At 49.2% G+C, this 27,044-nt stretch overlaps 1 protein-coding gene across 22 annotated transcripts in view; it reads left to right on the top strand.

Annotated features, from left to right (window-relative positions):
- LOC111845281 (voltage-dependent P/Q-type calcium channel subunit alpha-1A) overlaps positions 1-26,616 on the top strand; it is an 84,104-nt gene extending 57,488 nt beyond the window's left edge. For 6 of the 22 annotated variants that reach the window (XM_072711989.1, XM_072711988.1, XM_072711985.1 and 3 more), the window contains 18 exons: positions 124-234; positions 912-995; positions 4,241-4,357; positions 4,471-4,536; positions 4,782-4,879; positions 4,979-5,129; positions 5,223-5,350; positions 8,090-8,186; positions 12,954-13,059; positions 13,552-13,659; positions 14,099-14,199; positions 15,416-15,525; positions 15,627-15,762; positions 17,466-17,579; positions 19,647-19,685; positions 20,515-20,671; positions 22,398-22,630; positions 23,277-26,616. In XM_072711989.1, the coding sequence (XP_072568090.1) occupies positions 124-234; positions 912-995; positions 4,241-4,357; positions 4,471-4,536; positions 4,782-4,879; positions 4,979-5,129; positions 5,223-5,350; positions 8,090-8,186; positions 12,954-13,059; positions 13,552-13,659; positions 14,099-14,199; positions 15,416-15,525; positions 15,627-15,762; positions 17,466-17,579; positions 19,647-19,685; positions 20,515-20,671; positions 22,398-22,630; positions 23,277-23,840 (2,520 nt within the window). In that variant the 3' untranslated portion in view covers positions 23,841-26,616. Of the gene's footprint in view, positions 1-123; positions 235-911; positions 996-4,240; positions 4,358-4,470; positions 4,537-4,781; positions 4,880-4,978; positions 5,130-5,222; positions 5,351-8,089; positions 8,187-8,891; positions 8,989-12,953; positions 13,060-13,551; positions 13,660-14,098; positions 14,200-15,415; positions 15,526-15,626; positions 15,763-17,465; positions 17,580-19,646; positions 19,686-20,514; positions 20,672-22,397; positions 22,631-23,276 lie in introns of those variants that run through there. The other 16 variants (XM_072711995.1, XM_072711982.1, XM_072711997.1 and 13 more) reach the window with 14 other exon arrangements.
- The last annotated feature ends 428 nt before the right edge of the window (positions 26,617-27,044 follow it).

Genomic DNA, 27,044 nt, shown 5'->3' with positions numbered 1-27,044 from the left:
TATTCAGCACTTCCTGTTCTGCTGCATGTGAGTTTTTTGCTCCTATTTCTTTTCTGTTTTGTATGTCTCTCTTCTGGTTACTTTTACTTATGGACATGCACATATATTTGTGTGTAAACCTAGTATGACGGATCCTCCAATGAATATGACGTGGTTCTGAAGTACCTCAACATTGTATTCACCTCCCTCTTCTCCATGGAGTGCGTGCTGAAGATCATTGCCTTTGGATTTCTGGTGAGTGTGCGATGATCTACAAGGCATGAGCTTTATGTTTAGAGCAGGGTCGCCAACTCTCAGGCATCTGTCGTGACACCCTCACGCAAGAAGTCTTACAGTAAATCTATATTATTCAATTATAATCCTAAAGTTCGCTACATCAAAAGCATTGGGGCAATATGCAAGCCAATACAGACTATTTATAAGGTAATAAAATTGTCACATCCGTGTAAATGCGTGTGCATGTGTGTGCAGACTTGCAGCGAATCGAAAATCTCACTCCAGCCAGCTGACCAGAGATGGCGATCCTGTCATATCCTGTTTGTTTATAGGGTTGTACCTGCCAGGGTTACATTTTGCAGCAAAGTACAAAAAGTGTGAAAATGCAGAGGCAGTTGTAACTGTAACTAAGAACAGTACATGGCCTCGTGAAGCTGATGTAGAGAGAAAAGGAAATGAGTAAGGCAGACCGTACTGAGCAGAACCTTCTGATAGATTTTAGAAAGTATTTGGGATAAATCAAAGGTATACACATGCCGTATGGGTGTTGTGGTTCTGGTTGAGGTGTAGGTCGGATCTCGTGCTGGCTTTTGTTGACTGTGACATGGCTTTGTTGTTGAAGACTAAATCGCCACCATTCTGTACATGCTAATATGCTAACAGGCTTCCTCCTGTCTGTTCCCTTCCTACTAAAGAATTATTTCAAAGATGCGTGGAATATTTTCGATTGTGTCACAGTCCTTGGGAGCATCACTGACATTTTAGTGACAGAGATATGGGTAAGTAGGGGCAGGTGGGTGTGGGAGGTGTGGTCATGTTTGTGTCCACTGTATAGCATGGTCTCATGAACTATTATGAATCAAAAAGGCGAAACTCCCTTAGAACTGTCTCATTGATTACTGCAAGAGTAGCTTCTGACAAAGAATCGCTTTGCTATGACTAACATTTAATCATAGAATACAGAAGTTAATCAGGATAATGGTTGGATAATGTTAAAGTGATTCTGTTGATTAAATGTCTGTCTGTGTACAGGTTATAATAAGAAGAATTCAGCATTTTTTGTATGAATATTTGGAGATGTAGTTACTGTATCTAGTCGGTATACGTTGTGTCTGGTGTGAAAATGTGTTGTATATGTCTAAAACATCTATACCAGCATTAGTGTAAATGGGAGTTTTTGAGTCAAATTCTGCCTGTTATGACACATGTGATCACAAAATGATAGCTTGCATATGTGAAAACATTTGATTAAACTAAGTTTATCCCTACAGTATAAACATAATGATTATTTCTTGTTTTATCTTTTTACATGCTTTCTTTATACTGCTTTGTTGGCGTCTACGCCTTCTGATAAATTCATCCAATCAAAATGCACTATAAAACTCGTGTCCATCCATGAATTGGTGTCTCCATAACAACCATGTCTTCTGGTTGCTAATCAATGCACTCCTACCCATATATCTCAATATATATATTATATAAATATATTTATATATATATATTAAACTATTGTTATATATGTATGTGTATATATGCTCATATATGCATATATATATATATATATGCATATATATATGCATATATATGCTCATACACGTCTACGTATAGCAACCGGTTGGTTCGTAGTTCATATAGCTCTAGTGCATTTACTGCGTGATCTCATCGCATGTGCTTCTGTAGCCTTGTAGCTTTGAGCCCTGTATGCCTGATGTAGAACTGTCTCACACACACACACACACACATGCACAGACACAAACACCATTAGTTCACACACATATCGTGTCTGATGGGGGGGGCGGAGTCAAGGCCGACAACACACTGGAGGGGCAGATCGTACGGGCGTCCGGCGTCTGACTCTGGGACAAAGGCCGTGCACGCTGACCTGTCCTGCCGCCAGGAATCGTGATTGGATGCTCCTGCATGCGGTGCACCGAGCAGAAGGTCCACGTCTGGCTGCGGGCCTCAAGATGGCCACACACGGACAGCCCGCGCGCTCGCTTTCTGCTACGCCCTGCTATGCTGCAGCACATGGAGCACGGCACGGAGAAGCCCTGTGTCAGTAGCAATGGCGCGCTGAGATACACAATGCTGCCACTCACACAAATGCCCATGATAAACACACACACACACACACACACACACACACACACAGTAGCTACAGGCAGACCATGACAATATGTGGTACACGAGCTGTTTTGACGAAGCGACACAAATAATGTAATTTACGATGTAACTGAAAAGAGAAAAAGCAATTCCTCCCTATTTGACAAGCTAAATGAAAGCTTTGACTGCCCCACGTCCGTCTGTGTTCATTCCTGAGTCATGTGCCCTCCCTGGGCCGCTCGAACTATTTACCCGCTCGTTCCCTGGGGAGGGACACGGGATGCACAGAAGGCTTCCTCCGTCACCATGTCCATCCGCCACTGTCTAATCTCATTGGCTCGTCCCCGAGCCGCCCCAGCATGCGGGTGCCGCATTGCCTGTCCTTGCATGTTCTGGACAGGATTTTTACCAGTCTTGTGACGCACGGCAATGCTCCCCCCACCCCCCACCACCCAGCAGACGGTACTGCATGAACGCTCCAATGTGACGCTCCCCCCAAGCTCACTGCCCTGCCCCCTGCACACTCTCTGCCCGTGGGGTCGATGGTGAGCTGACATCCAGGCTTGGGTAGTTAGCAGCCGCTCACACATCTCTTAGGCTTCGCCTGCATCTCTTGCCTGCGGCCTGTCAACAGCTGACTGGATTGCTCTTAAATTGGGTGTAACGTGGAAACAAAGGAATAAATACCCCCCACCCCTTTGGAACATAAAAAATACAATGATGAGACCCATGGCCTGTATATGGAATGATACCTCTAAAGAAACACGCAGGAAGATATTGTAACTTTTAAAAATTTGGGAGGTCTGTACTCACTCACAGTCACGCACACAGACACTCACTCACACAGACACTTACTCACTTGTTCACACAGATACTCACTCATACAGACACTGACACAAACACTCACTCACTCATACAGACACTTACTCACTCGTTCACACAGATACTCACTCATACAGACCCTCACACAGACATGCACTCAGACACGCACTCACACATACACTCATTCAGAGACTCTCTCAGACACTCACTCACAAAGACACTCTTTCACACAGACACTCTCACAGACACTCACACACTCACTTGCTCACAGAGACTCACACATACTCACTCACAGACACTCCCTCACACAGACCCTCACACAGTCACTCACATAGTCACTCACACGGACATTCATTTGCACAGACACTCACACACTTTCTCACGCACACTCACTGACACAGCCACACACTCCTTCACACACTCACTCACTCACGCACATGCTCACACAGACACGCACACACTTTCTCACGCAGACACACACTTACACAGACCCTCACATACATAGACCCCCGCCCCTTGAACCTCCACCCCACCCCTGCTCCTTCACCTCCACCCCCCAGCCGTCATCTTCTCGCTCGTCATCATGACACTGTGAACCATGGAGCGTCACATGACCATGGAAGCCAGGCAGCATTTTTTTGGGTAAAGGTGCTGACTGCTTTCAGTGTGTGCAGCCTGCTGAAGTGTCCTGGGCCGCCTTCAGACTGCTTGGCTTGCTTGTCCTGAAAGATCAGTGCATTTGGTTGTCTTTTTTTTTCTAGATTTTTTTTTCTCCCCGTTTGGATGATGAGGGTTTGATTCTTTAGTTCCTATGTTAATGTTCTCCTTTAGTTATATTCAGTTCAAACAAGGGGTTCTTCCATTCCCATAGTCCCTTCAGTCTATTTTTGTTTTCCCCCAACTTTTTTGGCTTTTGAGAGGGAACATATTGGCGACGTACTAACATATTTTTTCCTCTCTCCTCCTTTCATTTCTCTCTTTCTCTCTCTCCCCCTCTATGTGTTTTGTCTGGTTTGTGTTTCACTCTCTCTATCTCTCTCTTGGTCTCTCTCCTTCTCTGTCTCTCTCTCTGCTGCGGTCACACACTTCTGCATTCCAGGAGAACTTCATCAACCTGAGCTTCTTGCGGCTCTTCCGGGCGGCCCGCCTCATCAAACTTCTCAGGCAGGGAGAAACCATCCGCATCCTGCTGTGGACCTTCGTACAGTCCTTCAAGGTACGCGCACTGCGCCGGCCGCAGCCACGAGGAGACCCCCCTCCCATGCACATTCAGCAGCCGAGGCCTGGAGACTCTGGTTGGATGACTGGCATGTTTGCTTGTCCCTGTAGGCGCTGCCCTATGTCTGCCTGCTTATTGCCATGCTTTTCTTCATCTACGCCATCATTGGGATGCAGGTTAGTAACCGGCTGATGCTTTGCCCTAATCCCACATGTTCCCACGTATGAAATATTGGTATGACTATAAGTACTGAACATTCAAAGGGAACCCCCCCCCCCCCAGTTGGAATGAAAACAGGTGATGCATTAGGAGTAGGAGGCACCCTTGCTATTGACTGTTTTTAACAGGAGGTCCCTGGTTTAAGACAAGCTGAAATGTTCTGGCTTAGAGCAGGATCTGACAGTCATTGTTGGTTTGACAGCTGTTTGGGAACCTCGCCCTCATCGAGGACGATGACAGTGCGATCAACGAGCACAATAACTTCCGGACCTTTGTTATGGCCCTCATGCTGCTCTTCAGGTACTCCTGTGCTTCTACTCAGCTGTGATTGGCTCTCTGTGCTCTAACCCCACCTCCTCCATAATGACCTTGTCCAATCACACAACTCCATGGACACAGGAGCGCTACAGGAGAGGCATGGCATGAAATCATGCTGGCATGTCTTGGAGGGAAGGAATGCGATCCACGTTCTGGCAATGTTAACCCGGAGTGTGGCAGCGAGTTTGCTTATGTCTACTTTGTCTCCTTCATCTTCCTCTGCTCGTTCCTGGTAAGGAAGTATCTTACCCATAAAACTCTAGACTACATCAATTGACATTCATTTTTGATGAGTTCTCATCTGGATCTCCTGCTCTGCGTTTAGATGTTGAACCTCTTTGTGGCTGTCATCATGGACAACTTTGAGTACTTGACAAGGGACTCATCCATCTTGGGACCTCACCACCTGGACGAGTATGTTAGGATTTGGGCCGAGTATGATCCTGCTGCCTGGTAAGGGTCTAAATGGTCACAACACTCACACACAAAGACTGGCACTCGATGACCTTTTGAACAGGATGCTTCTTAAAGACATAGAAACTTTCATATACAGACAAGTAAAGTCACGCTCATGATAACTATATGGAAGAGAGTCATTTTACCTTCTGCTCTCTCAGAAGTATAATCTGCTTACAGCAGTAGCAACGATGCCAGTCCAGATCTTATTTAAGCTAAAAGTGGGATTTCAAATTCTGTCGACACATAGACACGAACAACTAGATATGAATGATTAGGACACCTATATTGTTGAATGTGCCTCTTCTCTACACACACCCAGACACACATTAACATATCAGCACCACTATCTCTGTCCATTTAGCAGATACAGGGTTCACCAGGGGAGAAGTGTCACACAGGAGGCCAAAAGGGGACCTTAGCAACACCTGGTCTGCAACCATGTCACCAGCCACCCAGGGTCACTATAAGAGGATTACCACTTCCCTCTCTCATAATAAGCCTTCCCCTTACACCCATGTCAGGTTGCCCTTAGGCTACTACGTTTTGTTGTTTGGGACAACAATTCAATGTTTGGTAATAAACCCCCCCCCCCCCAACATATAAAAAACAATAAAGGAAAGACTCAGGCAATCTGCCCAAGCCCACGCCCTTGCCTTGGTGTTAGCCCAAGCCTACATTCTTGCCTATGTGATAGCCCAAGCCCACATTCTTGCCTATGTGATAGCCCAAGCCCACATTCTTGCCTAGGTGCTAGTCCAAGCCCACACCCTTGCCTGTATGCTAGCCCAAGCCCATACCTTTCCCTAGGTGCTAGCCCAAGCCCACGCCCTTGCCTTGGTGTTAGCCCAAGCCCACATTCTTGCCTATGTGATAGCCCAAGCCCACACTCTTGCATAGGTGCTAGCCCAAGCCCACATTCTTGCCTATGTGATAGCCCAAGCCCACACCCTTGCTTAGGTGCTAGCCCAAGCCCACATTTTTGCCTAGGTGCTAGCCCAAGCCCACACTCTTGCATAGGTGCTAGCCCAAGCCCACATTCTTGCCTAGGTGCTAGTCCAAGCCCACACCCTTGCCTGTATGCTAGCCCAAGCCCATACCTTTCCCTAGGTGCTAGCCCAAGCCCACATTTTTGCCTTAAACCTGCTGCCAGTGTGGCAGTGTGTGAGACTAGGTGGAGAGCGAGACACACCTTGAGGTACAACAGGTTGGGTGTTTCTTGTTCTCCCACCAACCTGTTTACCCCCTCACTCCCTCTGCCCTCTGTGTTTCTTTCCGCAGCATCTAGTGAGTTGAGTATGCTAAAGACTCCCTGTGGAATTGCCTCAGTTCCAAATCCTTACTGTGCCTCCCCCCAACTCCACCCATCCCCACCCAGAAAGCTTAAAGCTTTTAAACACGATGTTCCCCGGTACCTGCATCCCTAGTGTGCTGTTCCAGGGATGGCTCTGCGAAATCCTGGGGGTAGGAATGGTGCACGGGACAGTGGGAAATGGAGCCCAAGGAATAATGCAAAGACACAGAAGAATCAGTGGCAAGATTTCCATTTCTGCTAAATGGCGTTTTAATTTTATAGGGACTGTTAAATATGTATCAGTTTGGGTTTCTGTTTCTCGGTTGAAATAGCTCAAAGAAGATGTTAAAGAAAACTCCACATTCACACTGGGATGGGGATTAACACAATGCTTGCCGTTTATTATTAACATAAACTCTCCAGGTCCAGCAGTATGGCTACTGTTTGATCATACATGAACAAATGAACAGAAGCCACATGTAGCCTAAACTTTACAATTACACGCTTTACATTAGCGGCACCTTCATTATGCTTTTATAATCCATTCCTAGAACATTCAGTGCACCTTCATAAAGCATTCATAGAACATTCAGTGCACCTTCATAAAGCATTCATAGAACATTCAGTGCACCTTCATAAAGCATTCATAGAACATTCATAAGTAGCATGTAAGGGTGCTTCCACCACACCAAGTACCATACTTTTGGTACAGTACTTGGTACTTTCCAGTACCTAAACTACCAAACCAGCTGGGGTACTTTTTTGGTACTTCAGTACTTTGGAGTGGGACTTGCAATGCTTTAGTATACCTCTTAACATACCTTTACAGCTTTATTATACATTAATAACAAATAAGATATGATAATAATAAACATTATAATCGTATAGTCGTATAATGTTTGTTGCCGTTAAAGCATGTTGGGATGTTAAGGTATACTTACATGCTGATTGTGAATGTTCTACGAATGCACTACGAAGGTGCACTGAATATTCTATGAATGCAGTAATGAATTCATTATGAAGGTGCAGTTAATGTAAAGCATCATCCAATTAAACAGAGAGAGACGAAAAGAAATGAAAGTATAGTAATGAACATTCATCTACAGCATGTGCGCTTCTCAACGATGCCGCAGTCTCTCTCACACTCAGGGACACACTATGTCTTAAAATTTACATTTCATCATTTCGGCAGTAGACGTAGAGGAGGGTAGCCAATGAAATGGAGGGAGGAGGTCAAGGATCAGCGTGCGAAGAGTTAACCATTGTGGTGGTGCTCGGGGTCCGCCGTTTGCGGCTCCGAGACGGGTAAGAGGAACCTGCACTGGAACAGCACCCCGGACCTGAAGCTGGGACAGGGAGTCTTGTGTGCTATTGCTGTGTCTCTTAACTGTGTGCTCTTCTTCCAGCTCTCCCTGCTCTAACTCCCTGTATTCTTCTTCCAGCGGGCGCATTCATTATAAGGATATGTACAGTTTATTGCGAGTTATCGACCCCCCCCTGGGCTTAGGCAAGAAATGCCCCCATAGGGTGGCCTGCAAGGTTTGAACTCCGCTAAAACCTTAACCAACTGCTAGCATCGAGACTGGAATGAATGTCGCTTGTCTTCTTTCTCATTTCCGTTCCGTTCTCTCACTCCGTTACTTTCCCTCCATCCCTCTCCTCCATGCCAACTCAAAGCGAGAATGCGCGGGGCAATGCGACCGCCCAGAGACGCATGAGGCGGGCCCGTTTAAAGAGGCTCTTCTTAGAACCAGAAGCGCAGCGCGTCTGATTTTTCGGCGTGTCCACATTGTTTTTTTTTTTTTTTTTTCTTTTGGCTTGCTGTTCGGCTGTGGCTTGGCACAGTGGGTACAGCCGCCTGCATCAAGGTGGGGGCGGCGGTGGCCCGGGTGGGGAGGGGGGAGTGGTGGTGTTTTACTGCATTGACATCACTGCGTTTGTACAGACAAGTAGTGGGTGCTTTCTGCCTGCCAAATACCCCCTGCTGTTCTATGCCCAGCTTGCATAGAATTGTTTTTAACCCTAATATCGCCCCACCTTTTCCTCCCTCCCATATTCCTCTGTGCAGAACCATTAAACGCAATCAGATCAAATCTCTCCCCAGACCTGACCAGCCAAAACAGTAACTTTGCTCTTCTCCTTTTCTTTTCCCCTCTTATTTTGGTGTTTGTTTCATTTTATTATTATTATTACTATCATTTTAAATCCCATATATTCCCCCCCGTGTGTTTTCTGGCACTGCAGTGGCAGGATCAGTTACAGTGATATGTATCAGATGCTCAGACTCATGCCCCCCCCCCTGGGTCTGGGGAAGAAATGCCCGGCCCGGGTTGCCTACAAGGTAGAGCGAGCCGGATGGGGGGGCTGGTGGCGCTGTTGTCTGTAGTGTTGGTGTTTTTTGGAGTTGCCCGGGGTGGGGGGGTTTGGTCGTGGTTGTGGTTTTGTGAAGGGTCAGTGAAGCCAGCCCGGTCAGCCTGTCCGCTAGGAGGGGGGGACGGGGCGACCTTGTCCGCTTCTCTGTGCCGCACTCTGCCCACGTACGTCCGCCGTAATCTGCGAGGCGAGGGGCCAGCTCTGGGCTGCCGTCAGCGTGCCGGCGACCGCGGCCGAACGGGAGTATCACGCGTCGAAAGGCTCCCCCGCTTTTTCCGTGTTTCCCCCACCGAGACCCATGAAAAAAAAGATACATTAAAGTGGAAACTCTAATGTATGGCGCGTGATTTTTTCATGAGACCGCCTTCGAAGCCAAAGCAGCGAGGATGGCGGTAAGGGCTTCCTCGAGGAAGGGCCCCAGCGCGGGCGCATGTCGCGCAGGTCAGCCACGCTCGGGCAAACGCGCAAACGTGAAAACGTGCAAACGTGCGCGCAGCCGTGCAGATGCAGAGGGGCGGATGAGGGGTGCGGCTCTTCGGTCCCCCATGTCTTCCCTTCCTGCGGCCAGCCACCCGGCAACGTCCCGCACACACACGGCAGGCAGGCTGGGTTTCTCTCTATTTCCCAGAATCCTGTGTACATTAATTCACACACATAAAGCTTTTCCACTGGCTGAGGAGAACCAATCATGTTCGAATGGGAAGGTTTAAAATAACAGGTGCCTAATGTCAGTTACAGTGCTAACAGGCAGACATTTTACTGAATGAGAGTCTCTTCCTAGCAGACAGTGTAGGGATCCTGTGGACTGACTTTTCCTCCTGTCCTTTCTTTGTTTATATCAATGCAGTTAGTCTTTTTCTGATCCCTCCAATCTACCTGCTGTGCCTAGTATCTCTTCCCTTTGCTTTGCATGCCACCCCCCTAAGTTTTAACCACCATGCCTAGCCCCCGCCCCCTTCCCCCCCTCCTAGTGGCATGGGGTCAGACTAGGCCTTGGCAGACAGGCCTGCCCTTCTTCCCCCCCCTCGCTGCTCTCCCCCCCTTCCTGTTCTCCCCATTTACCTGGCCACACCCCACAGAGTTACTTTTTCTATCTATGGTTGATGTCCCTCATACACAAGATCAGCTCCTGTTTCAGTTTCGCCTACTGGGTCAGCAGGACGTCCAGGTCACTGCTGTCTAAACACTTTCGTGGCCGAATCCATGATTAATGAAGCCTTGGGCTGCAAACGGAGCAGCGGAAACGGTTGCACGGTTTGAAGGTTTAAGCTAAGTGTCCAGTAGAAGCATATAGTAGGACACAGTAGATAGGAGAAGGATATTTAAGAGGATGCTGGGTCATGAGGGAGACAGGGAAGCTGTTTTGGGAGAGTGTTCCGCAGAAGCTCACCCCAGAAAGGAGACCGCATCACCTGGTCCTCGCTTCCTCGCCACATCCTCCCTAATGCTCTTCTGCCACTGCTTCTCCGTCTCACCTGAATCTTCTGCCCCACCTTGTGGTTGCTTTCCCACGGCTCTGGGCCTGTTGTCCAAATGGAACCGCTCCCAAGGTCCACAGCTCAGCTACTGTGGGCTTCTGTACTGATTAAATGGGGGAGGAATAGGTTTGCATAGGAGATGAAACATACGGCTCTGGAAAAAATTAAGAGACCACTCTATTTAAAAAAATTCTGCATTTTTAAATCCTGGTATAACCCTGGTTCTGCTGGAAAAAGGCTACACTGCAAGGCAGGCTGCTTCCCAGCTGAAAGGTTCTAAGACAGCAGTACACAAGAACCAGGGGAAGCAGGAGACACTGGCAATGACCAGCCAGGCAGAGGGCAGAAGTGACTTTCTAATGACAGAGATGACTGTCAACTTATCCAGCAGTGCCTCATAAATCGGAGGGTGACCTCAAGTAGCCTTCAAAAAAATGTGAAACATTTGTGTTGTGAAGTGCACTGCTAGGACAGTTCATATCAGGCTCCTAGAAGCAGGACTGAAGACCCAGAAAGCAAGGAAGAAGCCCTTCATTAACAAGAAACAGAGAAAAGCCAGGCTGCAGCTTAGAAAAAAAAAATGTATATTTTACACGGGCGTGTACCCATAAACTGAGAAATGAGTGAAACTGAAAGTTTTGCCGTGGTGTCTTAATTTTTTCCAGAGCTGTATGTCAGCTCCCAGCAAATCATTGTGTGCGACCTCCAAGCACTCTGATGAGACCGTTTCCCCTAATCTGAAAGTGAAAGTGAAAGCCCGTGGCATCGTATGACATCCAGCACCCCCCAGTCACCCCAGATCTTTCCTGCTGAGGAGCTTCACCCTTCAGTATGACCCCTGCTTAGTGAACATGGCCAACTTGGATATCGTTGGCCATCTTGGATATCGTTGGCCATCTTGGATATCGTTGGCCATCTTGGATATCGTTGGCCAGCTTGGATATCGTTCCTCATTTCTTTGCCTCACATTTCCTCATCCTGTTCCTGCTTGTCTTCTTCCCACCTCCCTTCCATGACTCCAACTACATTTTTTCTTTGATTCTCTAACGATGCACTTTCTTGTACCTTTTTTGTAGTATGACCCCATAACTTTACAGTAACATTTTCCCCTGCATTTGCTTATTCGCCCTAAATTTGGTTGGTCAAACCATTACTTTTTTTCCACTTTCTCTGAGGAATGTTAATATAGTCTAACCCTATAAATTGCACTAACGTCAGACTATCTGTAAAAAAAAATCTGATTTGCACCATTGTTTTAGGCTAGCAGTGAATGAGTCTTAGTAAGTTTGTACTCAACTAATAAAAACTAAAAAAATAAAAATAACCGAACCAAACCAGCAACGCTTTCTGTGCATGGTTGCGCTGCTGCTTGTCCCGTAGTGAGTGTTATGCGCCTGCTGCATGCTGCATGGGGTCTGGGAATTGTCTTGCTGCATGGCTGCGCTTGGGCAGTGGAGGTGCCGGGCTGCATCGTGGCGACACGTGCCCACGCGTGCTGAGCGGCCAGCCTGACACGCTGCCAGTCATGTGCTTCGGTACTCTGTGGTGGACCAGAGAAACGATAAACGAAGGCTGAACACAAAGCGTTCGGCTCACTGTTTCCAATCCTTCGTTTATCTGTTGGTTTGAGCGAGGAACTATTCTGTGAAGAATCAGGGAACCTCCTTCGAGGTGGGGTGCTCTATGGCTGGGGGGGTTTACCCCCCCCCCCCCCCGCCCAAATATCACCCTAAGATAAGAACATTTGAAACGCTGACCGCGATGCTGCTGTTCGATGCTTGTGGGGGCCCTTATTAGGACAATTTATTAAAACCCAAACATTTGTGCGTTAGTGGTAAGGACTCATTGTATACCAATAAACATCATTTACACAGCTATAAACGTATTATACAGAAGGGCTCCTTTGGATGCATTATTATAGGATTACACTGAATTGCTAAGCTGCAGCTTGTGTTTACAACTAATTGTATTGCTTAAAATGAAACACACCTAGCTGTATATCTGCAGAAGTCGTACGGGTTGACAGCGCTTGCTGGCGCACTTTGAGAGTGGATTCCTGCCTGGGATCAGAATTAGTAAATTAATAGCCACCAGTTCAATTCTTGGACTGGAAATCATGGCCCTCACAAGCACTCAGGGACTTGAATGGATTAGCACAAAAACTAGTAGGTTCCAGTGCATTCTGATCATGGCAATTGACTGGAAATGAAAGTGACAATAGGTTAGGCTTGATTTCTCCCAAATTCTGGAACTATAAAGAAGAATCGGTGAAGCAATGTTGGTTCTGGCCTTTAAATGACGCCAAACGCAGAAGCATAAAGACGTCAAAGTCTATAGAGCGCCCCCCTCCGAATCTCGCCTCCCCTGTCCCTCCCCCCTTCCATGAGGATCAGAACACGCCAGCTCAACCTTCCAAAACCCCCCTCCCTCATCCACCTTGACTGACTCTCCACAGAGATTGCTAAGGATGGACCTGCCAGTCGGTGACGACAACACTGTCTATTTCAACTCTACCCTCATGGCCTTAATCCGCACAGCGCTGGATATCAAGATAGCCAAGGGTACGTGAGTAAAGTATCTCAAAGTCCTCGTTCGCCTTACAGTCATCAGGCTGCCATTTAAACACTGAAAAATCCATTACAAGTAAAGCCTTTATGCCGCTAGACATAGCTATCCATCTGTAGTGATAACAATAGAAATAGCCTTATATTAACATTTAATACAACATTCCTATAAGTAGCGCAAAAGTAGGCATACAAATAATAATATTTTAGGGTGGCTAAAGGAAATCAGCCTTTTCTGCTGATCTCTGTGGCTGGAGATCCATTGGCGTGACGTGGGTTAGAGAGACAATTCCTCCCCCAGACAGTGTAATCACAGTGGGGGCAACCTTCTGGTGGTGTCTACAAGCACTTATCCACAAAAATAACCACGCCCACGTACAGATGCATGCCTGTGATTTAGCTGTGTATTTAGGCTGTTGTATGCGCGTGTGGGTGCCTGTCCTCCCGTGTGTCCAATGTTTGTGCGTGTGTGTCGATGCCCATGAACAGGGGGCGCAGACAAACACCAGATGGATGCAGAGCTGCGGAAAGAGATGATGGCCATATGGCCCAACCTCTCTCAGAAGAACCTGGACATGCTGGTTACCCCGCACAAGGGTGAGCCGCAAAGGGATTGGTTCCCCAAATCACCTGACCACTAGAAGACAGCTTCTGTCTCATTCAGCACCATTCACTGCTTAGGACCCCCTGAACAAGCATGGCTTGCCATTTCTGCTTCCGTATTCCAGATTGTTAGACAGCATTGTGCTGGAGCCCAGCCCAGTCCTATACAGTACTACCCAGTACCTTCTCAGTGACTGCTGGGAGCATCATGTGACACAATATGCTGCAACCAAGACCACTCCACACCTTCCCATAAATGCTAAATCCACTCAGAATCAAAGCTGGTTTTCTAGAACATTCCTGATTGCGAGGAAATATTGCATGCAACTTAGCATGTCTGTGCTTCATCTCGTCCGCCGCTCCCGTTCCCCCCGCCAGAGGCCCATCTCACATCGACTAATCACTCATGGTAACTTTTTGTTTCTCCTGGCAGCAACCGACTTGACCGTAGGGAAGATCTATGCAGCCATGATGATCATGGAGTACTACCGACAGAGCAAGGCTAAGAAGCTTCAGGCTCTGAGGGAGGAGCAGGTACTGGTTTGGCTTCACCACACAGGCTCTCCATGTGCTCTCTCACCGCATGGAGAACCTGCTCTACCTCCACCTCTGCCTCCCACTTCACGGTCTCCATATCCTCTCTTCCTCTCCTGTTTCCTGCAGACCCCTGCTCTCCATCGCTTTAGAGACCGCACCGTACATGTGATCACTGCCTTATCCCTGCTGCAATCTATAAAACTAGAGCTCATCTGTCCCAACAGTCGATTGTTCAAATTTATGTTTACCTGAAATAGGCAGCCTTTGTTTCTCCTTGACAGAACGACAAGCTCAGTGGTTACTCTGGTGCCTCTTTGTGGTCCTGTTATGAAGTAGATCATGCATACTGTCGGTTTCAGGCGTAGGGTGACTGGAGGCCCATAAAGAATATAATTAGCCTGTATTCAATAAAGAGACCAAGTCCTCTCAACATCCATGGATGGTTCTGTTCCAAGCTGGAGTCTGTGTATGAGCCGCATGTTCCCTCGGTGTATAAGCTTTCCTCAGACACTCCAGCCCATGGCCTGACTTCTTTCCATACCTCGAATTCTTCTGCACCCCTTCTTACTTGTTCTGGTATGTCTGTCCTGTGTTTCTCCAGCCTCCGATGCACAGCTCGAACCGTGCTAGACTTTTGACTGACAAGTTCCTCCGTTGATTTCAGATCGGTGATGCACATTTCTGCTTGTTTGTCCTCTCACTGGCCTCCATTTCTAGCTGTTGACGTGTTGGGTTTGTTCTCTTTGGTGAACACTGAACTCTGAAGGACCCAGCACTCTTCATCATCTTTAGTACCATTGTGCCATAGGATTAGACACATTTTGAGGCAATTCTATGAATCCCTGGGTATCAGTTGGCGACAAGACGTAATTATCTCTAAGCTGTTTTTTGATATACTGGAGAACATAATTATTCTCTGGTGTCTCTGTGCCTTTAGCTAACATACTGCTGTGGTTTGTTGTTCTCCAATAATGCAACGTGCCCAACTTATAAGAACCACAGGGTCGCTGAATCGAACTTGTTGGAATACTTCTTTCGCCGGCCAGTCTTTTTGTATATTGGCATAGTCAGTTTCTGGTGCCTGCATGACAGCACAGCCTTTGGACTGTGCCTCTGCTGTTGCCGGAGCCCTTCGTTTGTACTGCAGACGTTGTGATCCGCTTTCCCATTAGAGTGCGATACCAATTATAGAACCATGTCGTTTATCACACAGAACCGAACGCCGTTAATGTTTCAACGCATGGAGCCACCTTCCCCAGCCAAGGACGGAGGCCAAGGAGTCACCCTCCCCCCGGAAACACGTCCAGAACCAGTCAGCGCTTTGTAAGTCGTCTCCTCTGTTGTAGTTTTCCTTAAGGCCACAGGTGGACCATAGTGCCCCCCCCCCCTCCTCCAAACTTAGATTTCCTGTCGTACTCTCACAGGCCCCCAGCGGGAGGCATGATAGACAGCCAGCCTTGGGTGGGTTCACGCTCACAGGAGATGTTCCGGAAAGCTGACAGCTGGAGTCCAGAGAGGCCACACCTGGATGACTTGCACAGCAACCAGCATGACCCTGGGGTAAGACATGTGCACGCAAGCACATAACCCCAAATATAGATTTGCAGATAAATTTTGCAGTGTCTCAAACAGCCACAGAGGGCAAAAATTATCAAATGTACGAACTTGGACTAGTACCAAAAAATATCCGTGTTTAAGTGATAACATTTAAAGTTGAATCCAGGAGAACCCATGGACTGTTGAAGCTAACTGATCTTCACTCTATACACCAGTGCATTATCTCTGTGCTGAGTCACATTCATATGCCACTTGCGAGTGATTGACTCTCCTTTAGAGAGACCTGTGGAAGGTTCTGGATGCAATGGGCACAGGCGGCTGTGAAATGTGCTGGTAGAAATGGTGCCCATGGTGGTGAAATGAATCCTGTTGAGGAATATGTGCCTTTCACTGATGCCACCAAAAAAATGACAGAAAGAGCTTGGAGACGGTGAGATGCCCGGTAGGACTGTGGTCAGAATTTTGCGGTACAGTGTAGGCCGTCATTAGCATCTGGAAGAGTCTTGCGTTGCTCAGTTAGAAGTCCAGTCTTATCTTGGTAACGCCGTTGCGCAGGTATGACTGTGCAGGGTTAATGTATTACACAATGCAAATGTCTGGCACCAGAGCTGAAAACTCTGTTTTCAGTTAAAACAGTGAGGAAGATATTTCATTACAACCTTTCTTCATTGTGTACAAAGCGGACACTCGTCAACTTCCATTATAGGTGTGTGTCTGTGTGTCTATGTGGATTATGTTTATATTACATTGTGGGGACCAGCAAAGCAGAGAACAAAACACAAAGCAGCACAGGCAGTAAGCGACACAATGACCAACTGGAGAACAGAGTAAGCGCAGGCAAGGCCTTCCACAAGGGACAGGTGCGGGCTATAATCAACCAAACACTGTGGCTGGGAGCAGCAAGGCACAGGTGAGGGACATTAAAAATACAACGGCCTCAAACAGTATAGCCAGGACTAACAAGACTTGGGTGTGTGTCATTATCATGAAGGACTCAAGCATTAGGAAAGGGGTGACCAGTGACACCTGCTGGCCAGACAGGGAAAAAACAGGACAGGGTAGGGGCTGATCCTGACACAATTACGATTAATCATATTGCAGACATGATCAACAGAACTGGGCAGAATATTGCCTCTCTTGGGTTCCTACAGCCCTCTTTTAACAGGAATAATGTGATAAACACTCAAACAGTCTGTGTTAGCCATGTTATTTAGTCTTAAAAATCAGGCACAGATCATATGTGATCAGTCCCATGATGTGCCCAACCCACAATTCAGTTTGTGTCTATGAAATCTTATGCCCCCACACCATCTACACTTCTCCAACAGCCTTCACGCAGTTCCATCTGTACACCCCCCCCCCAAAAAAAAAAAAAAAAATCAGCTCACAAATGAGCCTCCATCCTCACTGTTGAGTTTTGCCTCCCGCCCTGGGTCCCTTCCACACCCATGTCCCGCACCCTGGCAGAGCGCCCCCCTCAGCCCAGCCCTGCGGTGGCGACCCGGCTTTGACACCGATGGACACGCAGATGGATGTATGGAGGGGTCGTTCGGGGGTCCGGTACAGCGGCGGATCATGCCGGCATGCTGGGGCCCTGTCTGGCTTCCTCCCCGGGTGCCTACTGATGCACACCTGGGCTAAACCAGGCCTCACTTTGGCCACCCCAGACTAGTGATAGTCACACCTGCCCCCCCTTTGTTTTGCAGACAGTAGAGATGAGAGAGATGAGGCGTGATGGTTACTCGGACAGTGAGCACTGCCCCCCAGTGGAAGGGCATGGGAGGGCCACTTCCATGCCCCGGCTTTCAGCAGACTACCAAGTGAGCATCACCCCCCCCCCCATCCCCACCTCTCTCCATCTTCTCCACTCTTCACCTCTGGCCCGTCGCCGCACGCTCTGTTGCTCGGTCTGTCTCCCGGAATTCAGTCCAGAGCCGAGGATCTCCAAAGAAGGGGAGGAGTATCACGTCCATGAGGTGCTGGTGGGGTTGTTAATAAAAATTCTAGAATATTTGGTACTGGAATATTTGTAAGCTGGAGAGTGAGGGACAGGCAGACACCTACGTGAATTGCAGAGAGGCGACCTAGTCAAAGGAAGAATGCAGTCAAGACACCCAATACAATAGAATGCCACCCACACACTTGTAACCCTAATCGCCGTCTGTTTTTGTCTTTCCCTGTCTCCTTCTTCCTGTCTTTTACATCGGTCGAGTCTCAGAAACTGATGTGTCAGGCTTTTCCTGTCACATTTCCACCAGGTGGTCAGGGTGCCCAAACCTTCGTCTCGCCAAAATGGGCATGTGCTTGTTCCTTTTTAAAGCCTAGGTAGGCAGGGCAGCTGTGGGGGCAGTCAAAATAAACCCCACAAGATGTTACCATGGCAACACAGCAAGAGACCAGGGTGGCGTGTGTGTGTGCTTGCATGTGGAGTTTCCCCATGGTGTGTGTGGGGTATCCCTCGAGGCCTGACCCCTATACCTCATGGTGTGTGTGGGGATTCCCCTGGGGCCTGACCCGTATCCCTCATGGTGTGTGTGGGGTATCCCCCGGGGCCTGACCCCTATCCCTCATGGTGTGTGTGGGGTATCCCCTGGGGCCTGACCCCCGTCCCTCATGGTGTGTGTGGTGTATCCCCCGGGACCTGACCCCTATCCCTCATGGTGTGTGTGGGGTATCCCCCGGGGCCTGACCCCTATCCCTCATGGTGTGTGTGGGCTATCCCCTGGGGCCTGACCCTCGTCCCTCAGGGTGTGTGTGGGGATTCCCCCGGGGCCTGACCCCCGTCCCTCATGGTGTGTGTGGGGTATCCCCTGGGGCTTGACCCCTATCCCTCATGGTGTGTGTGGGGTATCCCCTGGGGCCTGACCCCTGTCCCTCAGGGTGTGTGCGGGGATTCCCCCGGGGCCTGACCCCCGTCCCTCATGGTGTGTGGGGTATCCCCCGGGGCCTGACCACTATCCCTCATGGTGTGTGTGTGGTATCCCCTGGGGCCTGACCCCCGTCCCTCAGGGTGTGTGTGGGGTATCCCCTGGGGCCTGACCCATGTCCCTCAAGGTGTGTGTGGGGATTCCCCCGGGGCCTGACCCCTGTCCCTCAGGGTGTGTGTGGGGATTCCCCCGGGGCCTGACCCCCATCCCTCATGGTGTGTGTGGGGTATCCCCCGGGGCCTGACCACTATCCCTCATGGTGTGTGTGGGGTATCCCCTGGGGCCTGACCCCTGTCCCTCAAGGTGTGTGTGGGGATTCCCCCGGGGCCTGACCCCCGTCCCTCAGGGTGTGTGTGGGGATTCCCCTGGGGCCTGACCCCTGTCCCTCAGGGTGTGTGTGGGGTATCCCCTGGGGCCTGACCCCTGTCCCTCAAGGTGTGTGTGGGGATTCCCCCGGGGCCTGACCCCTGTCCCTCAGGGTGTGTGTGGGGATTCCCCCGGGGCCTGACCCCTATCCCTCATGGTGTGTGTGGGGTATCCCCCGGGGCCTTGTGAGCCGTGCTACCGTTCCATCTCTCTTTCCGTCTCTTGCGGTCTCCAGTCTCTCTTTGTCTAACTGGCTTTTCTTTCTGCTTTCTCCTCTTCTTTCATTTTTTTCTTTTTTCTGGTGCCCCTTCTTCTATTGCTCTTCTCTTCTTGATACCTCTGCCTGCTCTTTTCTCCTGCATGCCCACCGCTTATCCCTCCTTTCCACTCTCCCCTTGGGGGAATGTTACGAATGTTATGCTTCCTCTCACCCTCAACCTCTTAACTCTTCTCTGGCCCTAAAACCCAATCTTGCACCCCGTCCCTCTTCCTCCTTCTTCCTGGCCGTCTCCTCGGTGGCCCTGTACTGTGCTCGTCTGTCCCTATAATGTCACTGTGTCTGTGAACCGCCCGCCTGCCTGCCTGCTTGTTCAGCAGCGGAGACGACCCAGACCCCATGGAAATAACCTCAGTGTATGTACCCCCCCCCCCACTTTGCCAGCCCTATAAACCCCAATTTAGCTATGCCACTACAGGGGCATTCCTCCCAGGCACAGATCATATGACCAAATTTGGGGGCAATTAGCCCACTTGTATTTGGCTGACGGAATAAGAATTTCATCTCTAAATTTTTTTTCTATGTAATATAATTCCCCCTGCGTTTAATTCAAAATAATTATTTGCTTTTAAGAAAAACAAGATCACAGATGTTCCCCCAAATTCAGGCCCTTTTCGGCCTGAGGGTGACACTAAAACCAGTTTTAAATCGGCAATAATAACTGCAGTAAAGCCTGCGAGCGCTGCAGCCGCCCAGAGCCGTCCTGCGGCCGGGATGCTGCTCTGCTGGGACACCGCAGACGGAGGAACTCCTCTCTTTGTCCTGCTCCTTCCCTGCCTGCGACATGGCCTGTTCCCATTGGCTGTCGCTTCTCCCGCATCGTCCGGGGCGCCGGGGGACCCTCCGTCGCCCAGCCTCATGGCTGAGAGGCGGAGCAGCTCTGGGTTTCGGGATCGAGGAGAGACGCCAGCAGGCAGACAGCCGTGTTCGAGGCACTGGTGCAGACCACCTGGACCGGCGATGGGACAGCCAGGAAGATGAGGGCCTGGAGATGGAAACCCCCTACAGGGCAGGACCGTCCGGGATCCCGACGCATGTCTGCGCTGACAGCCCTGCCCACAGGGGGCAAGAGCGCAAACCCCCAGTGACACTATAATCCTTGATCCCCCCCCAATGTCCACTATCCCTCCGTAGACCATCGCTGACTCCTCCCCCCTGACGTGTTTCGCTTGCTTCCTTTACCAGGGACGTTCCGGGAGGGGCATGCAGCTGGACGACTACTCGCTGGAGAGGGTGATCCCCGAGGACGGCCAGAGGCACGGGCACCGGCACCACGAGCGGAGCCACCTAGCCTCCCAGAGGTCGCTGAGCCGCTACACCGACGCAGACACAGGTCAGGGCTGTAAGTGTGGGCGGCAGGGGCCCAGGTCCGCGTGGAGCCTCGTGGAGACCTGGGCCGCACGGGGACACGTGACAGGGATCAGGGACGCACTCAGGGACGTGCCGCTCGACGCCTGCAGGTCCAGGAAAAGGATCGTGAAGTCAGAGAGATAAAGATGCCGGGTACAGGCCAGGAACACTGGGGTCAGAGGTCACGGGCGTCACAATCATCCACAGCCAGTTATATAACCAGAAAATTCAGACCTAACTAATCGATACAAGAACTTGTGCATTCAATCCATCTGCAGAGCTACACGGTAGGTTCTACTGAAAGGACGGTGTGTCGCTCTGCTGTTGCTGGGAGACAGACTGACACACCCTGAGGCCCATCAGGGACGCCCTGCCGGGGGGGTGTTCCTTCATATATATCATATTATAAGTACAGCTTGCATCCATATATGCCAATTGAATGTAGTTAAATGAGAAACTGCATTAATTTTCAGTAAAATATGTAGGGGGCAGTATGGTGCCTCAGTAGATGACTGTCACCTCACACCCCCAGGCTCTGTGCTCCGTTTGCATCCCCCCCAAGTGGCATAGATTTCCTCCTGCTGTTCAAACACATGTGGTTTGGGTGACGTGGTGTGTTTAAATTCCCCATTGGGTGTAACTGTGTGTGTGTGTGTGTGTGTGGATTAGGTTTATATTACATTGTGGGGACCAAATCTACCCCACAATGTCATAATAGCCTGTTTTTTTTGATGTGGGGACCATTGTTCTGGTCCTCACAAAGATCTGCAAATGCAATCACAACTGGCTGTGTACGGGATAAGGTCGTCATGTTGGGATTAGAGTTTTCCCCATAGAAATGAATGGAGAGTCCCCACAAGGATATAATTACAAATGTGTGTGTGTGTGTGTCTGTGTGTGTGAGTGGGTTTACCTATCCTTATGGGGACATAATGTCCCCCCCCCATAACGTGATAAATATCTGTTTTTTTTCCCTTATGGGGACTGGTTTCCTGGTCCCCATAAGGGAAAACTCTATTTTATAAAAATCGGTGACTGCCATGAAAAAACTAACAAAAACTTTTGTATTTTGTTAGGTTACTTATGGTTATAGTTAGGGCAGGGTAGGGGTTAAGGTTGTCATAGTTAGCATTAGCATTTTTCCCATTGAAATGAATGAGCGGTCCCCATAAGGATATGTTTACCCTACATGTGTGTGTCTGTGTGTGTGTGTGTGGACTAATATCCCATACAGGTGCCCTCTGCTGATTAGGTTAGACTGCCCTCTCCCACAAAACTCTGCACTGGATGCATTTTTCCTCATTAAAAGTAACGGAGGATAAATGTCTATATATCCATAACCACCCATCCAGTAGCGGATTGCAAAGAGTCTGAAGCCTGTACCAGGGCATCATTTAGGGCTGTGCTTTCCAGCCTGGTCCTGGGAGACCCCCAGACTGGCCAAATTTGTACCCGGCAGGGAGCTGGAAGGGAGCGAAAACCTGAACTGTCTAGGGGAGTCGCTGAGGACCAAGTGGGGAAACACTGGTTGATGGGACAGCAGGAAGGGTAATCGGGAATTATCAGACACATGTGTATATATGCTGCAGCCGAAGCAGACCTCCACCCCCCTGTAGCATACAGAAATGCCGTAGCTTTGGTACGAGAGGGAATGAGACACAGAGTAGATCCACAGTGAGTCTAGAAGAAGCTGGGCCCTCACTGGCTGTGATCGGCAGGGCTCGGCACCGACCTCAGCACCACCACGCAGTCAGGGGACCTGCCGGCCAAGGACCGGGACCGGGAACGCGGCCGCGCCAAGGACCGGCGACACCACCACCACCACCATCACCACCACAGCTCCATGGACAAGGAACATTACGGGCACGAGCGAGGAGAGCCCGGCCGCCGGCTCCACGACAGAGACCGCCACTGGTCCCGCTCTCCCAGCGAGGGCCGGACCCACAGACAGGTGGGTCCCATGCCTACTGAATCCAAACGGGGGCAGAGACACACACGCTTAGCCCTGTACTCCCATGCTGAGCCACGTTACACACCATGTTATACACTGTAACAGGAGCATCACTAGAGATGGGCAAATGTGGGGGGGGGGCACCTTTACCACCCTACCGGTGCCCTTGCACTGCACTCACAGATATACCTTAAACACTGACCTTAGAGCTTCTGTCTCCATAGATTTTTATTTATGTGACGCGCACATGGGCATTTAGCCGTTCCCCGATGACGTCGTCCCCACGGTGTCACATGTCCGTCTGCATAGACGAGCCCCAGCTTCAGAGCCAGCCTGAGTGCAGAAATCAGACGATTTAATTCCAGAGAGCTCACATAAAACAATTTCTCTTTCTCTGTCGTTGTTGTTTTTTATCTTATTTTGTCCTTGTCGTTTTTTTTTGTGCATCTGTTTACTCTCTGGGATTCCTCGCCTCTCTCTCTCTCTTTCTCTCTCTCTCCGGTGTTTTATTATTTTCCATGTTGCCCCTCCCCCTTCTCCCCTCGTCGTCTTCTTCGTCTTATGGTCTGGCTACCATCTTGTTCTTCTCCTTTTGTTGGTAATTTTGTGGTGCCTTTTTATTTGCTTTGTTTCGCTTTTCGTGTAGGGCAGTAGTTCTGTGAGCGGGAGTCCCGTCCCCTCGACCTCCGGCACCAGCACGCCCCGGCACGGCCGCCGCCAGCTGCCCCCCACCCCCTCAACACCCCGGCCACATGTCACCTACTCCCCCGTGGTCCGTAAGGGCGCCAATCCCCCCCAGGGGGGCCAGCAGAGCCGACTGGCCTCCCCCACCCTTCGCCGTTTTTCTCCCGAGCCCAAGCAAGGCTCCCCACGCTCTGGCCGCCACGCCCACCACTGGGCTCCCCCCACGGACAATGACAGCGCCCCCTATAGCCAGGACTACAAGTACGACCGGCACGAGCCACCCGCCTATGACCAGGGCACCCCCCAGGGCAACCCGCACCCACACTCACCTAGGACTTCCCGCCATCCACCCAACCCCCACGTCCACCCGCCCCCCCGCCGTCTGCCCAATGGCTACCGCTCAACCTCACCCTCCCCCCACCGACGCAGCCCCCACCTGGCAACTCACCGCCCCCCCAACCCGAGAGGACCCAGAAAAGGACCTCATGAACCGTACAGTGAGACCGATGAAGACGACTGGTGCTAGCCACGGGGGCAGGTGGGGAGGTGCTGTGGGGCTCCTGGATCCATGAGAAGGTGGAGTGAGAGGCAGTAGCTTGAGGAGACCTTGAACTGCAAAGCGGGAGAGGCGGCATGTTGGTTTGTTTTTTTTTTTTTGTCTTTTCCATCCGCTGGAGAAATGGGGAGGCGGTCTCAGGAGATCACCGGGCGGAGGAAGCCGGAGCAGAGGGGAGACGCAGGCATGAGAGAAGCCGCGTCGCTCTGCACTGGATGCTAAAGGCTACAGGCTAGCTGTCTGGAAGCACCTTCACGTGAGGTTATGGAAAGGCCCCCTCTACCACCAGAAACATTCCGGCTTTTTATTGATACGTACTTTCAGGATTTCATTCATTCGGCATTAAATACATTGAGCACTAACATGTTAGAGGTACGACTCAGTGCACTAAGCAGGAGTAAACAGCTAAGAAATAACAAAATGTGAATTTGTGCTGTACGGCACACAACAAAACTTATATTTTTGTGTATGAAGCATGAAAAAAATATATATATTTAGCGTACATTTCTATAAATGTTTCAAACAATATGATGTTTGGGTCATTTCCACTGAGACGGTGGGAGCATGGGCTTAACTAACCGTGCTGTTAATATACCAATGTGCTTATCACAGCACCCCTACTGGTATTCTGTCTTGGTACACCAACATCCACTTCCTGTCCGAGTGAAACACTTCCGGGTCGAGCTGCCGCCGCCTGATATGAAGGTGCTGTCCGACGCCTAGCCCAGAGCTTATTGGCTGTTCCCAGTACGGCAGGAAATATCCCCCCCCACCCCGTAATGCACGACCTACCCCCAAAGCAAACACACGCACACATCCTTGTCCCGTTTCCATGGGAACTAAGAAAAAACAACAAAAACACACCCTTTGCCTCCAAGAAAACAACCTTGGAAAAAAAATAACTGAAAGGGAGAACGGCCACTTTTCCTTCAAAGACTGAACTGCATTTACTGCAAAAACCAACCTCCATGTTGGCCGGTTTCGATGAGTTTTATCATCACTGTTTACTGTTAGTCACACTAATGCTGACTGTGACTTCAGCTCCCCTTTCGGGCAGCAGTGTAGCACGGCGACATCAGGACAGTGTTTTGGGGGGGGGGGGTTGGGCGGATGTAAAGATGAATGCCTTCTGCCACCCACCCCCCTACCCCCCACTTTCCATAGTCCCTTATACTGGGCCAAACCAGGAGAACGATGGAAAAGAAGGAAGGGGTTCGCCTGGAAAAAAAAAAACTGACAAATCATTAAGTATTTCTTCTATTGCTTCGTCTAATTCTACTTGAACATTCGAGCTTGATTATTTTGTTGCACCTGTTCAGCCTTGTTTGACCCTTTAGAGTAAAATCTGATGGAATCCTGCATGAATGATAAATATATATATATTTAACAGAGAGAAGCTTTACTGTATGATGGGAGAGTATCTCCCAGTCCTTTTCTAAGTCTGTAGAAATTCTTTCTTTCTCTCTGTCTATCGGAATAAAACGTTGTTGAATTGGACAATGACACATTATTCCACTGTATTTTTGTAAGTCATTCCAAAATAATGGTAGCAGAGAAAATGTACCATGAAACGTATGCACTATATTATTATTATTATTATTTGCTTTTTATATTGATAAATACACATTACCGGTGGGTGGGGGTGTTGAACGGGTTTGTACATAGCGGCCCCTAGTGGAGCTCTCGTGTCTTTGATTTCCCAAAAGAAAAAAATAAATAGATAAATAAATAAAGAAAATATAAAAAGAGGAGAATGTACAGAAGAGAGAAAGGGAGAATTTCTCAGCTTTTAGAGTTAATTATAATAAATTATTATAGGTAAATATATATAATGATGGTAATGATGATGATTATAAGAGAGTGAATGTCTTGTAAACTTGTTTTATGTGTTTGGAGTCAGCTGTGGTCACTTTGGGTACCATTATTGTATTCTCATTTGTTTTTCTCTGTTTGCTGTTCGGGTCCTGGGATTGTGAACACAATGCATCTGCTTCAAACAGCTGCATTGTGGGACAGATGCCATGGCATTGAAAACCAGTTCTTAGCTCCAAGCACCAAGAGCCATGTGAGGGCTGAGACTGCTACCCTTCTGAATGACTAAGAAGGCAGAATGGAGGGGGGGGCTTGTGTGGCATTGAGTGCTGGACCACATTGGCTTTTTGTGGTTCTGACCTGTTTATAGTGAAAGTAGCATGAACATGGAGGCAGGTCTGCACCAAGGGTGTAGATTTGGGCATGGACGGCAAGGACATGCCCCTACCAAAATTTTGGGATTACCATGTATATTTAGAGGGACGGGGGGCCGATTTGGTCCCTACCAGTGTTGAAATCAAACTCATGCCTTTGGCCTGCACCTTCAACTGATCCTCACAACTGGGGTTCTGAACTGGACTGAAACCATACTGGAGGGGTCAAGCTTCAGCCAAGCTGATGTAGCCACACCTTCTCAAAGACCCAACAGCGACCCCTGATCCCAGATTCCAAGCCTTCAATGTGTTTACCTGACCTGAAAAAAAAATTGTGCTTGGAGGCATCCTGTACCAATCTGAGGCACTTCTCGAACTCAGTTTAAGAATGTTTCGTTCAGTTTCCTGCTTGCCTGAAGGTGATGGAATGCACACTTTCCGTACACTATGAATTTCAAGATGTCTGTGTTTGTAGTTCCAAATTTGGGTGAACAAACAATAATCGGAATATCGGTCATTAAAGGCATGATCAAGCACCTCAAAATCCTTTCCAAAATTTACCCTGGGCATCTGATTTCTGAATGCACTGAAAACTTCCAGAAACATAAGGAAACACACTAGACAATGTGAAGCAGTGCTTCTTAAAGCTACATGTATGTGAAATGTGAAACAGGTGAGTGTTGGTTGTTCATTGACTGTAGGGTGGTGCTGTTGAGTCTTTGGGGAGCAACTTAAGAGGACAGGGCTCTTCATTATTTTTAGACACCAGGAGGTGCTGTAACGATAGCCTGCTGTCCTTAGTTTCATAATCTGAAGCTGTTCACCCATTTGTTTTTACTGAGCTGGAGACAAGAAGACGTGGCCTCTTCAGTCATACTTGACTTTAGTTTCCCCTGGGCTTTCGATGCAGTGAGCATGTTCTTCACTGTCATCAAGCACACCAGCCAGCAGTATGCTGATTGGTTAGCACTACTGCCACCTTCATCTC

Source organism: Paramormyrops kingsleyae, chromosome 5 (genome assembly GCF_048594095.1).
Source record: "Paramormyrops kingsleyae isolate MSU_618 chromosome 5, PKINGS_0.4, whole genome shotgun sequence".
NCBI classification, from domain to species: domain Eukaryota; kingdom Metazoa; phylum Chordata; class Actinopteri; order Osteoglossiformes; family Mormyridae; genus Paramormyrops; species Paramormyrops kingsleyae.
Note: the sequence above shows the minus strand (reverse complement) of the source record. Positions and strands in the feature narration are given on the sequence as shown.